Source organism: Coregonus lavaretus (genome assembly GCF_964263955.1).
Source record: "Coregonus lavaretus genome assembly, chromosome: 16".
In the NCBI taxonomy this organism is placed as follows: Eukaryota; Metazoa; Chordata; class Actinopteri; order Salmoniformes; family Salmonidae; genus Coregonus; species Coregonus lavaretus.
Genome location: NC_140003.1, coordinates 23,120,683 through 23,134,203, shown reverse-complemented (window position 1 = coordinate 23,134,203; position 13,521 = coordinate 23,120,683). Strand labels below are relative to the sequence as shown.

General features: G+C 42.3%; 1 protein-coding gene across 2 annotated transcripts in view; it reads right to left on the bottom strand.

Annotated features, from left to right (window-relative positions):
* The window catches only part of itgb5 (integrin, beta 5), a 70,792-nt gene extending 58,945 nt beyond the window's left edge, over positions 1–11,847 (bottom strand). Inside the window, exons 1-5 of one of the 2 annotated variants that reach the window (XM_084180060.1) lie at positions 11,189–11,819; positions 10,549–10,634; positions 9,872–10,079; positions 8,487–8,736; positions 4,154–4,322 (exon numbers count right to left, since the gene is read on the bottom strand). In XM_084180060.1, coding sequence (XP_084036186.1) covers positions 4,154–4,322; positions 8,487–8,736; positions 9,872–10,079; positions 10,549–10,634; positions 11,189–11,270 — 795 coding nt within the window. In that variant the 5' untranslated portion in view covers positions 11,271–11,819. Of the gene's footprint in view, positions 1–4,153; positions 4,323–8,486; positions 8,737–9,871; positions 10,080–10,548; positions 10,635–11,188 lie in introns of both variants that reach the window. The other variant, XM_084180061.1, reaches the window with a different exon arrangement.
* Positions 11,848–13,521: the final 1,674 nt, after the last annotated feature.

The following is a 13,521-nucleotide window of genomic DNA, read 5'->3' as shown; positions in this document are numbered from 1 at the left end:
ACCACTGAACCACAGACAGATATAAACAAGGAGAGTAATACAGGAGTTTTATCCAGAACAAGGTCATTATCAATGGAAAGCAGAGGTAAATAGAAAAGAGTATCAGCAAAGAGAGAATTAGTCTCTTAACACAGTGCTGAGTAATGGCATGACACTAAACAAACCTGACCTTTCACCAGTGTTTAGGCATAAAAAGGCATCCATTTGTGATGCCCAGCCCAGCATATTATGTGCCGCAGTATACAATAGAAAGAGATGTGGGTTGGCAGTTGGCATACAGGGGCCTTTTTGAATAACATGCTAGAATGCTAGATACATTCTTGTCATTCAGCTATGCCATGCTTCGAATGCGTTTTGGCTGGAGTTGTAGTTAGTTCACCATGTATGACAGTCATGCCCATTTGATGTTGACATTCCTTGAAGGGAACCCACTTATATACAGTACCAGTCAAATGTTTGGACACACCTACTCATTCAAGGGTTCTTTATTTTTACATTGTAGAATAATAGTGAAGACATCAAAACTATGAAATAATACATATGGAATCATGTAGTAACCAAAAAAGTGTTAAAACAAATCAAAATATATGATATTTGAAATTCTTGCCTTGATAAAAGCTTTGCACACTCTTAGCAATCTCTCAACCAGCTTCACCTGGAATGCTTTTCCAACAGTCTTGAAGGAGTTCCCACATATGCTGAGCAGTTGTTGGCTGCTTTTCCTTCACTCTGCGGTCCGACTCATCCCAAACCATCTCAATTGGGTTAAGGTCGGGGGATTGTGGAGGCCAGGTCATCTGATGCAGCACTCCATCACTCTCCTTCTTGGTAAAATAGCCCTTACACAGCAGAATGCTGTGGTAGCCATGCTGGTTAAGTGTGCCCTGAATTCTAAATAAATCACAGACAGTGTCACCAGCAAAGCACCCCCACACCATAACACCTCCTCCTCCATGCTTTACGGTGGGAAATACATATGCGGAGATCATCCGTTCACACACACACAGCGTCTCACAAAGACACGCTGGAACCGGTCTAATGTCCATTGCTCGTGTTTCTTGGCCCAAGCAGGTCTCTTCTTCTTATTGGTGTCCTTTAGTAGTGGTTTCTTTGCAGCAATTCGACCATGAAGGCCTGATTCACACAGTCCCCTTTGAACAGTTGATGTTGAGATGTGTCTGTTACTTGAACTGTGTGAAGCATTTATTTGGGCTGCAATTTCTGAGGCTGGTAACTCTAATGAACTTATCCTCTGCAGCAGAGGTAACTCTGGGTCTTCCATTCCTGTGGCGGTCCTCATGAGAGCCAGTTTCATCATGGCGCTTGATGGTTTTTGCAACTGCACTTGAAGAAACTTTCAAAGTTCTTGAAATGTTCCGTATTGACTGACCTTCATGTCTTAAAGTAATGATGGACTGTCGTTTCTCTTTGCTTATTTGAGCTGTTCTTGCCATAATATGGACATGGTCTTTTACCAAATAGGGCTATCTTCTGTATACCACCCCTAACTTCTCAACACAACTGATTGGCTCAAACGCATTAAGAAGGAAAGAAATTCCACAAATTAACTTTCAAGAAAGGCACACCTGTTAATTTAAATGCATTCCAAGGTGACTACCTCATAAAGCTGGTTGAGAGAATGCCAAGAGTGTGCAAAGCTATCAAGGCAAAGGGTGGCTATTTGAAGAATCTCAAATATAACATATCTTTTGATTTGTTTAACACCTTTGGTTACTATATATTCCATATGTGTTATTTCATAGTTTTGATGTCTTCACTATTATTCTACAATGTAAAAAATTTTTAAAAATAAAGAAAAACCCTTGAATGAGTAGGTGTTTATATTTTTTACAGGGAAACACAGGTTTAGCTGAATATTCTACAATGGTCAGTAATGCAAATGATTCATTAGTCATATAAATATTCTGACAATGTAACTGAATGAAACAAACATACAGTGAGGGAAAAAAGTATTTGATCCCTTGCTGATTTTGTACGTTTGCCCACTGACAAAGACATGATCAGTCTATAATTTTAATGGTAGGTTTATTTGAACAGTGAGAGACAGAATAACAACAAAAAAATCCAGAACAATGCATGTCAAAAATGTTATAAATTGATTTGCATTTTAATGAGGGAATTAGTATTTGACCCCTCTGCAAAACATGACTTAGTACTTGGTGGCAAAACCCATGTTGGCAATCACAGAGGTCAGACGTTTCTTGTAGTTGGCCACCAGGTTTGCACACATCTCAGAAGGGATTTTGTCCCACTCCTCCAAGTCATTAAGGTTTCGAGGCTGATGTTTGGCAACTCGAACCTTCAGCTCCCTCCACAGATTTTCTATGGGATTAAGGTCTGGAGACTGCCTAGGCCACTCCAGGACCTTAATGTGCTTCTTCTTGAGCCACTCCTTTGTTGCCTTGGCCGTGTGTTTTGGGTCATTGTCATGCTGGAATACCCACGCACGACCCATTTTCAATGCCCTGGCTGAGGGAAGGAGGTTCTCACCAAAGATTTGACGGTACATGGCCCCGTCCATCGTCCCTTTGATGCGGTGAAGTTGTCCTGTCCCCTTAGCAGAAAAACACACCCAAAGCATAATGTTTCCACCTCCATGTTTGACAGTGGGGATGGTGTTCTTGGGGTCATAGGCAGCATTCCTCCTCCTCCAAACACGGCGAGTTGAGTTGATGCCAAAGAGCTCAATTTTGGTCTCATCTGACCACAACACTTTCACCCAGTTCTCCTCTGAATCATTCAGATGTTCATTGGCAACATTGGCCTGTATTTGTGCTTTCTTGAGCAGGGGGACCTTGCGGGCGCTGCAGAATTTCAGTCCTTCATGTTACCAATTGTTTTCTTGGTGACTATGGTACCAGCTGCCTTGAGATCATTGACAAGATCCTCCCGTGTAGTTCTGGGCTGATTCCTCACCGTTCTCATGATCATTGCAACTCCACGAGGTGAGATCTTGCATGGAGCCCCAGGCCGAGGGACATTGACAGTTATTTTGTGTTTCTTCCATTTACGAATAATCGCACCAACTGTTGTCACCTTCTCACCAAGCTGCTTGGCGATGGTCTTGTAGCCCATTCCAGCCTTGTGTAGGTCTACAATCTTGTCCCTGACATCCTTGGAGAGCTCTTTGGTCTTGGCCATGGTGGAGAGTTTGGAATCTGATTGATTGATTGCTTCTGTGGACAGGTGTCTTTTATACAGGTAACAAACTGAGATTAGGAGTACTCCCTTTAAGAGTGTGCTCCTAATCATCTCAGCTCGTTACCTGTATAAAAAGACACCTGGGAGCCAGAAATCTTTCTGATTGAGAGGGGGTCAAATACTTATTTCCCTCATTAAAATGCAAATCAATTTATAACATTTTTGACATGCGTTTTTCTGGATTTTTTTGTTGTTATTCTGTCTCTCACTGTTCAAATAAACCTACCATTCAAATTATAGACTGATCATTTCTTGTCAGTGGGCAAACTTACAAAATCAGCAGGGGATCAAATACTTTTCTCCCCTCACTGTATCAAGAAAGTATTGGAGCAACCGCAAAACCTCTGAGTGCCGATCCAAGTTTCTGTTACACCAAATTACATGGTAGAGTTGGGAGGGAAGGGAGGGAGGGAGTCATTATTTTCCAGTAAAAACAATTAACTCCCGCTCAGCCAACAGCCCAACACTGGGATATGACTGGGCCTGTTTCTCTGTTAGTGAGTGGTCCCCTTGTTGAACCAGCTGCACCAGACTAGACTTCCTGTTCAACCCCCAGGTGCTTCGAATTAACAGACTCAATAAACCCTAAATAAAGACTCAATTGTGACTTGTGTTCATTAAGCACAAAATGGGTGATAAAATGAACAGAACAGGGAGGGACTACCTAGACTCATTCAATAATAAATGCTCATTTTCATATTCCATTGTGTGTGCTAATGAACATGACCAGGTCCTAAATCCATCATGTCTATCTGACTGACAGCTCACAGGAAGAAACCTAAAGGGACTTCACTGACAGAAAACCTGGTCCTGATTGGTTAGGGTTAGGTCAGGGTTAGGATTAAGGTTTAAGATTAAGGTTAGGGTCAGGGTTATAGGTTGGCATGCCAGTCAGTCACGTCCCATTAATCACACCCCGGCCTCAGCTCACCTTACAGACGGCAGCCTGCAGGATGGCGTCGAAGCCTCCCTCTGGAGCGTCCCTGTTGCGAGAGACCATCTGTTTCTGCACCTCCTCGTTGAAGCGATCCACCTTGTCAGTCAGGGAGAGGAGGTGGCGAAACCCGAAGGAGGGGACACAGTTGGGGAACAGCTTGTATCTAGAGGAGAGGATGATATTTATGTAACAGACCTGGGTTAAAATAGTATTGGTTTTCTGCGTTCAATTGAGCTTGTCTGGCACAGTGGAACCAATGAAATAGTGCAAACCCTGCCCATTTGGCACATCCACGCAGGCTATCATCCAGGCAAACTATTTCAAATACTGTTTCAAACTAGGTCTGTTGGCTACATTTAACATGCTATGTAAGTAATGCAGTTTCCTCAAGAGGAAGACCTCAGTGACATTCTAACACACCCTTCATCCTGGAGGAAACACATATCCTTTGGGGCATTTGATTGTTTTGGCAAGGGGGAGAGGGCAGAGGCGTGTTAAGAACGAGAGGCCCAGACAGCATGATCTGTCCTCTGCCCGTTTAACATTTTCCTGCAGCACTGGCTCTTGGACTGACACACACAGTCCACACACAGGACCCAGGGCATAACCTAGTTGGGCAGTGACGCGTGATGATGGCACTAAGTTAGTGCAGCGTAATCTCACCTCCGGGGCAAATTTGGTGTGTGATGTGTGGGCGGCTGCTTTCAACCTCTATGTTCTATTCTGTTCCCTTACAGCCTGCCATCATCATCATCATCATCATCCACAACAAGCCTCAGCATCACCCGGACTATTTACATTGACCCCCCCCTTTGTTTTTACACTGCTGCTACTCGTTGTTTATTATCTAGGCATAGTCACTTTACCCCTACCTACATGTACAAATTACCTCGACTAACCTGTACCCCCGCACATTGACTCGGTACCGGTACCCCCTGTATATAGCCTTGTTATTTTAATGTGTTACTTTTTATTTTATTTTTTACTTTAGTTTATTTAGTAAATATTTCCTTAACTCTATTTCTTGAACTGCATTGTTGGTTAAGGGCTCGTAAGTAAGTGTTTCACGGTAAGGTCTACATCTGTTGTATTCGGCACATTACATTTGATTTGATCACTAACACTACCTACAGTGGGATCCGAAGTTGACACTCTTGATACAGATGAACAAAAATGTCAGTATAAAATAAATAATTGAAATACAGAGCTATATTGTATGCTCAAAAACATTTGGAAATTATATCATACTAATACAATTGCTCAGAGAAAGATTTTGTTTAACAAGTAATATTGATTTTATCTCCAAAAGGTAGGGGTCAAAATGATTGACACCCCTGTTTTCAATACCTCACCTTGCTGAGCATTTTTCTAAAATGTTTTATGTGTTGGAGAACACATTGGGAGGGATGTTAGACCATTCCTCCATACAGAATAATTATATATATTTGATATCCTTCGTCTGCACTTATGGACGTCCCTTTTCAATTCAAACCACAGGTTTTCAATGGGGTTCAAGTCCGGACACCGAGATGGCCATTGCAAAATGTTGATTTTGTGGCCAATTAACAATTTATTTGTGGATTTTTATGAGTGCTCGGTGTTATCGTCTTGCTGGAAGATTCACTTGCGGCCAAGTCTCAGCCTCCTGGCAGAGGCAACCAGGTTTTTGGCTAAAATATCCTGGTACTGGATAAAGTTCATGATGCCATTGACCTTAACAAGGGCCCCACTACAGTGGAAGCAAAATAGCCCCATAACATCAAATATCCACCACCATATTTTACAGTAGATATGGGGTTATTTTCTGCTCCTGCATTCTCATTTCGATGCCAGACCCACCACTGGTGTGCGTGGCCAAAGAGCTTTATTTTCATGTCATCTAACAAATGTAAACGCCTGGAAGTTTGCTAAACGGCATTGGCACTTGGATTGGAACCGGTGCTTTGGTCAGATGACATAAAAATAGAGCTTGAATTGAAGAAGGCAGTCCAAAAAAACACAAATGAAGGATATCAAGGATCTGGAAGGATTCTGTATGGAGGAATGGTCTATGATCCCTCCCAATGTGTTCTCCAACTCATAAAACATTTTAGAAAAAGGCTCATTACAATTATCTTCGCACGGTGAGGTATTGAAAACAGGGGTATCAATAATTTTGACTCCTACCTTTGAAAGAAAAAAAATATTACTTGTTAAACAGAAATCTCTTTCTCTGAGCAATAGCATTTATATAAAATAATATAATTTCGGAAAGTATTCAGAAAGTATTCAGACCCCTTGACTTTTTTTTAAACATTTTGTTAAGTTAGCGCCTTATTATATTCTTTTTTCAGCAATCTACACATAATACCCCACAATGACGAAGTGAAAACAGGTTTAGAATTTTTTGCAAATGTATTAAAAATAAAAAACAGAAATACCTTATTTACATAAGTATTCAGATCCTTTGCTATGAGACTCGAAATTGAGCTTAGGTGCATCCTGTTTCCATTGACCATCCTTGAGATGTTTCTACAACTTGATTGGAGTCCACCTGTGGTAAATTCAATTGATTGGACATGAGTTGGAAAGGCACACACCGGTCTATAGAAGGTCCCACAGTTGACAATGCATGTCAAAGCAAAAACCAAGCCATGAGGTTGAAGGAATTGTCCATAGAGCTCCGAGACAAGATTGTGTCGAGGCACAGATCTGGGGAAGGGTACCAAAACATTTCTGCAGCATTGAAGGTCCCCAAGAACACAGTGGCCTCCATCATTCTTAAATGGAAGAAGTTTGGAACCACCAAAACTCTTCCTAGAGCTGGCCGCCCGGCCAAACTGAGCAATCGGGGTAGAAGGGCCTTGGTCAGGGAGGTGACCAAGAACCTGATGGTCACTCTGACAGAGCTCTAGAGTTCCTCTGTGGAGATGGGAGAACCTTCCAGAAGGACAACCATCTCTGCAGCACTCCACCAATGAGGCCTTTATGGTAGAGTGGCCAGCCGGAAGCCACTCCTCATTAAAAGGCACGCTTGGAGTTTGGCAAAAGGCACCTAAAGACTCTCAGACCATGAAAAACAAGATTCTCTGGTCTGATGAAACCAAGATTGAACTCTTTGGCCTGAATGCCAAGCATCACGTCTGGAGTAAACCTGGCACCATGCATGGTGGTGGCAGCATCATCATGCCGTGGGGATGTTTTTCTGTGGCAGGGACTGTGAGACTAGTCAGGATCGAGACAAAGATGAACGGAGCAAAGTACAGAGAGATCCTTGATGAAAACCTGCTCCAGAGCGCTCAGGACCTCAGACTGGGGCATAGGTTCACCTTCCAACAGGACAACGACCCTAAGCAAACAGCCAAGACAACGCAGGAGCAGCTTCGGGACAAGTCTCTGAATGTCCTTGAGTGGCCCAGCCAGAGCCCGGACTTGAACCCGATCTAACATCTCTGGGGAGACCTGAAAATAGCTGTGCAGCAAATAGCTGTGCAGCAACTCTCCCCATCCAAACCTGATAGAGCTTAAGAGGATCTGCAGAGAATGGGAGAAACTCCCCAAGTACGGGTGTACCAAGCTTGTAGCGTCATACCCAAGAAGACTCGATGCTGTAATCGCTGCCAAAGGTGCTTCAACAAAGTACTGAGTATATGGTCTAAATACTTAAGTAAATCTGATATTTCAGTTTTCTATTTTTAATACATTTGCAAAAAAAAATCTAAAAACCTGTTTTTGCTTTGTCATTATGGGGTATTGTGTGTAGATTGATGAGGGGGGAAAATCCATTTGATCAATTTTAGAATAAGGCTGTAACGTAACAAAATGTGGAAAAGTCAAGGGGTCTGAATACTTTCCGAAGGCACTGTAGCTCAGTATTTTAATTATTTAAGTTATACAGTAATTTTTGCTCGTCTTTTATCAAGGGTGTCAATCATTTCGGACCCCACTGTATAGGGTGGACAGGACAGGGTACATTGTGTCCATTGGTCAGTCTCAATTACCACTTTCACAGATAAATATTCTTCTGAAGTGTGAATGATATTAGAAGATATAAACTGGTTAGTGAACTGACACAGTGATAGTCGTTCCCTCTTTCTCACACTACCACTCTACTTTTAGAGGAAGACATTCTAAGCAGAGTGGCCTCACTTCCATTTTTGTAGAAATACAGCACCTTGCCATCTATACTAAAATATTGATATTACACTTGATCCTAGATGAAATCCACAAAATCCCAACATGAACCCAAATTATTTCAGCTGCACTCCCTATTCGGTTTCCATATCAACCCCAAACACATGAGCATGCTTTTTTTCCGCCAGTAACAATGCCCTTCCTCAGTTCTTACCCATTGCAGGGGTTGTCCTGGTACTTGGAGGCCGTGTAAGAGAATGGTGACATGTTCTTGTCTACGAAGGAGCCAAAGCCCAGTCTGAAGTTCGAGGTGAGTTTCCTCATCTCGTCAGCCAGCTTGGTGCCCAGATTCCTGATGGTGTCCAGGTCGTCCTTCATGGACAGAGACAGGTCCATCAGGTAGTACAGGTCAACAGGGTAGTCCTCCACCTGACGCACCTGCACTTCGAATGATGTCTGGTCACCTAGTGGGAGGGGGAAATGTATTGATTCGTGCCATTGCTTTGATAGGTTTACAAATCAACCAGCGTCCTACATTTTCCCTGTACTGTGGGTTGACTTTTAATATTTTCTAAGAAGACAGTGGTTTTTCCCCAATTATACTGAACAAAAATATAAACGCAACATGTAAAGTGTTGGTCCCATGTTTCATGAGCTGAAATAAAATATCCCAAAAATGTTCCATACCCACAAAAAGCGTATTTCTCTCAAATTTTGGGCACACATTTCTTTACACCACTGTTAGTGAGTATTTATCCTTTGCCAAGATAATCCATCCACCTGACAAGTGTTGCATTACAAGAAGCTGATTAAACAGCATGATTATTACACATGTACACCTTGTGCTGGGGACAATAAAAGGGCACTAAAATGTGCAGTTTTGTCACACAACAATGCCACAGATGTTAAGTTGAAGGAGCGTGCAATTGGCATGCTGACTGCAGGAATGTCCACCAGAACTGTTGCCAGAGAATTGAATGTTCATTTATCTATCATAAGCCACCTCCAATGTCATTTTAGAGAATTTGGCAGTATGTCCAACCGGCCTCACAACCGCAGACCACGTGTAACCACGCCAGCCCAGGACCTCCTCGTCCGGCTTCTTCACCTGTTGGACACCAGCCACCCGGACAGCTGATGAAACTGAGGAGTATTTCTGTCTGTGATAAAGCCCTTTTGTGGGGAAAAACTCATTCTGATTGGCTGGGCCAGCATCCCCAGTGGGTGGGCCTGGCTCCTAAGTGGGTGGGCCTATGCCCTCCCAGGCCCACCCATAGCTGCGCCCCTGCCCAGTCATGTGAAATCCACAGATTAGGACCTAATTAATTTATTTCAACTGACTGATTTCCTTATATGAACTGTAACATGTTGCGCTTACATTTTGGTTCAGTATAGATATGTTAACAGTGTTCCATATACAGCTCATGTCTCTCCAGAACCTTAGGTTCAAACCCTGTTGCCTTGGCAACACATTGCGCTCTGAGAGGGTAGATTCTCTGTGCTTACCTGGTCTCACACTGTACGTACAGTCTATCATTGTCATGCCATAGGCCTACATGGCACAAAAAGACTGGATCACTAGGCTTGGACCGGGCTTACCTGGTCTAAGACTCAGGGAGATCTTCTGGGGCATGATCTGGATGACATCATACTGGGTAGGCCCAGAGCCTTTGGAGCTGAGGGGTTCGCTCTTCACTACCATAGTTGTACTACTAGGACTCTCTATGTTATGGGCCTCACAGCCCCTCTTCTGCAGGTTCTGACTCAGGTCACACCGCGACGTCAGGGTCCTCGCCCTGCCAAACTCCTGAGGGAAGAACAAACAAATGACACCTGTCATCCAATGTAGAGCTAGAGTACACACTTGTCTGACTCTCAGCCCTGGCTTCAGTTGAGCATTGGTATGCGAAAATAAAGCATAGGGGGGGATCTTGTATATTTTTATTTTAGTTCTGTGAGACAATTGTAGGTCTGAAAGCAGGTGTAGACAGTCCACTATGTACAGAGAACAACAATGATTCCAGAACTGCACAGGTGCACTCCTACATCCTGTTGGCTCATGAAACAACATGCCATCATCACTCCTGAGCTTTTCGTTTTGCATGTGAAGTCTAAACATTACACAACAGTATGAGAGTCCTCACGTCACACTAAGACAGCTATTGGGTTCCATATGTCACATTTAGAAATGTAGTGAGAGTATTACTAATCTCACCACCACAGTGGTGCATTGTAAGTAAACCTAACACTTTGGAGGCGTGAGGCACATGCCCTACCTCTTGTGCGCACCAGGCGCAGCTCGGGTGGATGAGGAGGCATTCTTCACAGGATGTAGCGCTGCCACTCATACAAACATTGAGTCCTAATGAGAAAGTAGTAAAAGTAACCAACACTATTCCAGAGATCCTATTTGATCATTCATGACATTTGATTTCCAGACAATGACACTCGGAGGACAGACATGTAATACACACATTATATTTAGTCTGTTTCGTACTCAAGCGCAGGTGGAATATGGCAAATTACAATTTAGATTATTTATTCCACGTCAGCGTGAAACATAAACCTTTGAATCGATTAAAGCACTATGATCGAAGACCTTGGTTTATAAAGCCTTTATTCAGATATGTATTTATACTTCAATGCAACGTGTCAAACATTTGAAAGAGAATGACAACCACAACAGGCTATTTCGTTTTCACAGGGAAACAATCGAGTGTGTATTGCAACATTGTTGCAGGAATTTCACGGTTACTGTAACAATTGTCCCAATTTCAATACACTAGAACAAGCGATTCCATACGAAAACTAGTCTTCTAGAGCACTTTCCCGTGGATTAAAGCCATTATAGGCCATTACAAACACGTTTCGAATAAACTGGGGAGCAAAACGTTTACAATAAAAAAACTTTCTTACCTTGTGCAACATTGTGAATAAATATTTCCAGAACCATGCAGCCAAAGGCTGTACGGTACACCAACTGCCATGGGCTCCACATAATTTCCTCGTAATGGGTCCGATATTCAAAAGTCTGTTTGTGAAGTTTTATGGCACTGCTGTGGCACTGAAGTCGGCAGTCTCCCTTCACTTTAGATCCAGGTTCTGTCTGCTCGGTCGGTGAAGACTAGTGAACCACTTTCTTTGTCCATTTGAACTCCAGCAAAGCTAATCGGCCTCATAATGTAAACGCGACCTCTAAACAAACATTACAATTAATTGTCCCTCTGAAGAATTCCACATAATAGGAGCAAAACAATATTTTTCAATATTGGGTTCAAGGTTTCAAAAGCTGTGATTTTTGCAAATAGTTATGCAGAGCCAGCCTACCATGTTGTCCGTAGTTCACTCATTGCTGACACCATTGGGACTTGTTTTCCAATACTTTTCCATTACTTTTCCAATGGTTATAACCCCTTATTTTTGTGCAATAATTGCCTTGCATAAAAGTACTTTAAAGTATAAGTTCGGCCTAAATGTAGAATATAATTTCAGCTCACTAGAATGGCTTTTCCCTAGCAAGTTTGTGTTCTTCAGTCCCTATAGTTGCGTATCCAGCAGCTAGTCTCCGCCCATTCGTTAACCCCATAGATATAGACAGAGTCATCATCTTCATATCTGTGCCATTATAGCGTCTGTGACAGCCTGGGCAGCGCCATTGAGGATACAACCCATAGGAATCCCCAACCAGTTTACTACTTTAAAATGGCGGAAGCATGGTGGAAGCCCTCAATGGCGCTGCCCATGCTAAAATTGCCTTTTGGCCACTAGAGACCTCTATCATTATCTATGGTTAACCCTTTCGTAGGTTCACCTGCTCACAGATGACTTCAACACGTTGCATTGACACAGATAAAAGACACACGCATCCATGATGTTGGCCAGGCAGGCCTACAACAGTCAATATACAATAGCCTATTGTAATGGTTGCCATAGTATAATAGGTCACAACACAATTTAGGGTTTACTTGACTGCCATTTGAGGATAATAGGCTAATTGAGGATATTCAAAAAGGTTATTGGCCCAGTCAAAAATGTATTATCCCAACAAGTATACAGCTAATATATTGATGGTATTATAGAAGTACAAAGCTATAGAGTATAGTTTATTCCACAGTAACTGTCTATGCTTAGTCAATGTAACCTAATTGCCTAATGAGCACATTCAGAAGTCATGTTACCACCTGTTAGATACAATAGAGCGTGTGTAGCGTCTATACTAACGATCGGGGAGCTCATGTAATCAGCACCGCTTTTACATGTGCAGTAAAACCCTATTGCTTACACCTCACTGGCCTGGCTCAGTAGATTATTCAGCGATCAACAAAAACCTGGAAGCTTGCACCACCTGCTGGCCATTAACAGAAACGCGAGAACTTGCATGATAAAGGGATTTGCTTGTATACCATGCATAGGCATACATATCAAGGCCAGTTGGGGCTGAGACAGAAACTCTAAATGCACAACAACCCACACAAGATACCAAACTAAAGTATATTTTATTAACGTAACAATATGCAAAATGAAATTAACTATATACTAACTCCATATGTCCAACAGGCAAACACTAGCTAAGCACAGTGCCTTCAGAAAGTATTCACACCCCGTTGACTTTTTCCACATTGTTGTTACAGCCTGAATTTAAAATGGATTACATTTAGATTTGTCACTGACCTACATACAATACCCCATAATGTCAAAGTGGAATTGTTTTTAAAAATCTGTACAAATTAATAAAAAATGAAAAGCTGAAATGTCTTGAGTCAATAAGTCCTCAACCCCTTTGTTATTGCAAGCCTAAATCATTTCAGGAGTAAAAATGTGCTTATCAAGTCACATAAGTTGCATGGACTCACTGTGTGCAAAAGTGGTGTTTCTAGAACGACTACCTTATCTCTGTACCGCACACATACAATTATCTGTAAGGTCCCTCAGTCGCGCAGTGAATTTCAAACACAGATTCTACCACAAAGACCAGGGAGGTTTTCCAATGCCTCACAAAGGGCACCTATTGGTAGATGGATTTTGTGTGTCGAAAAAAAAAGACATTGAGTATCCCTTTGAGCATGGTGAAGTTATTAATTACACTTTGGATGGTGTATCAATCCAGGCGTCCTGCCTTACTCAGTTGCCGGAGAGGAAGGAAACCATGAGGCCAATGGTGACTTTAAAACAGTTACGGAGTTCAATGGCTATCATAGGAGAAAACTGAGAATGGATCAACTAACCTAATTGACAGAGTGAAAAGGAAG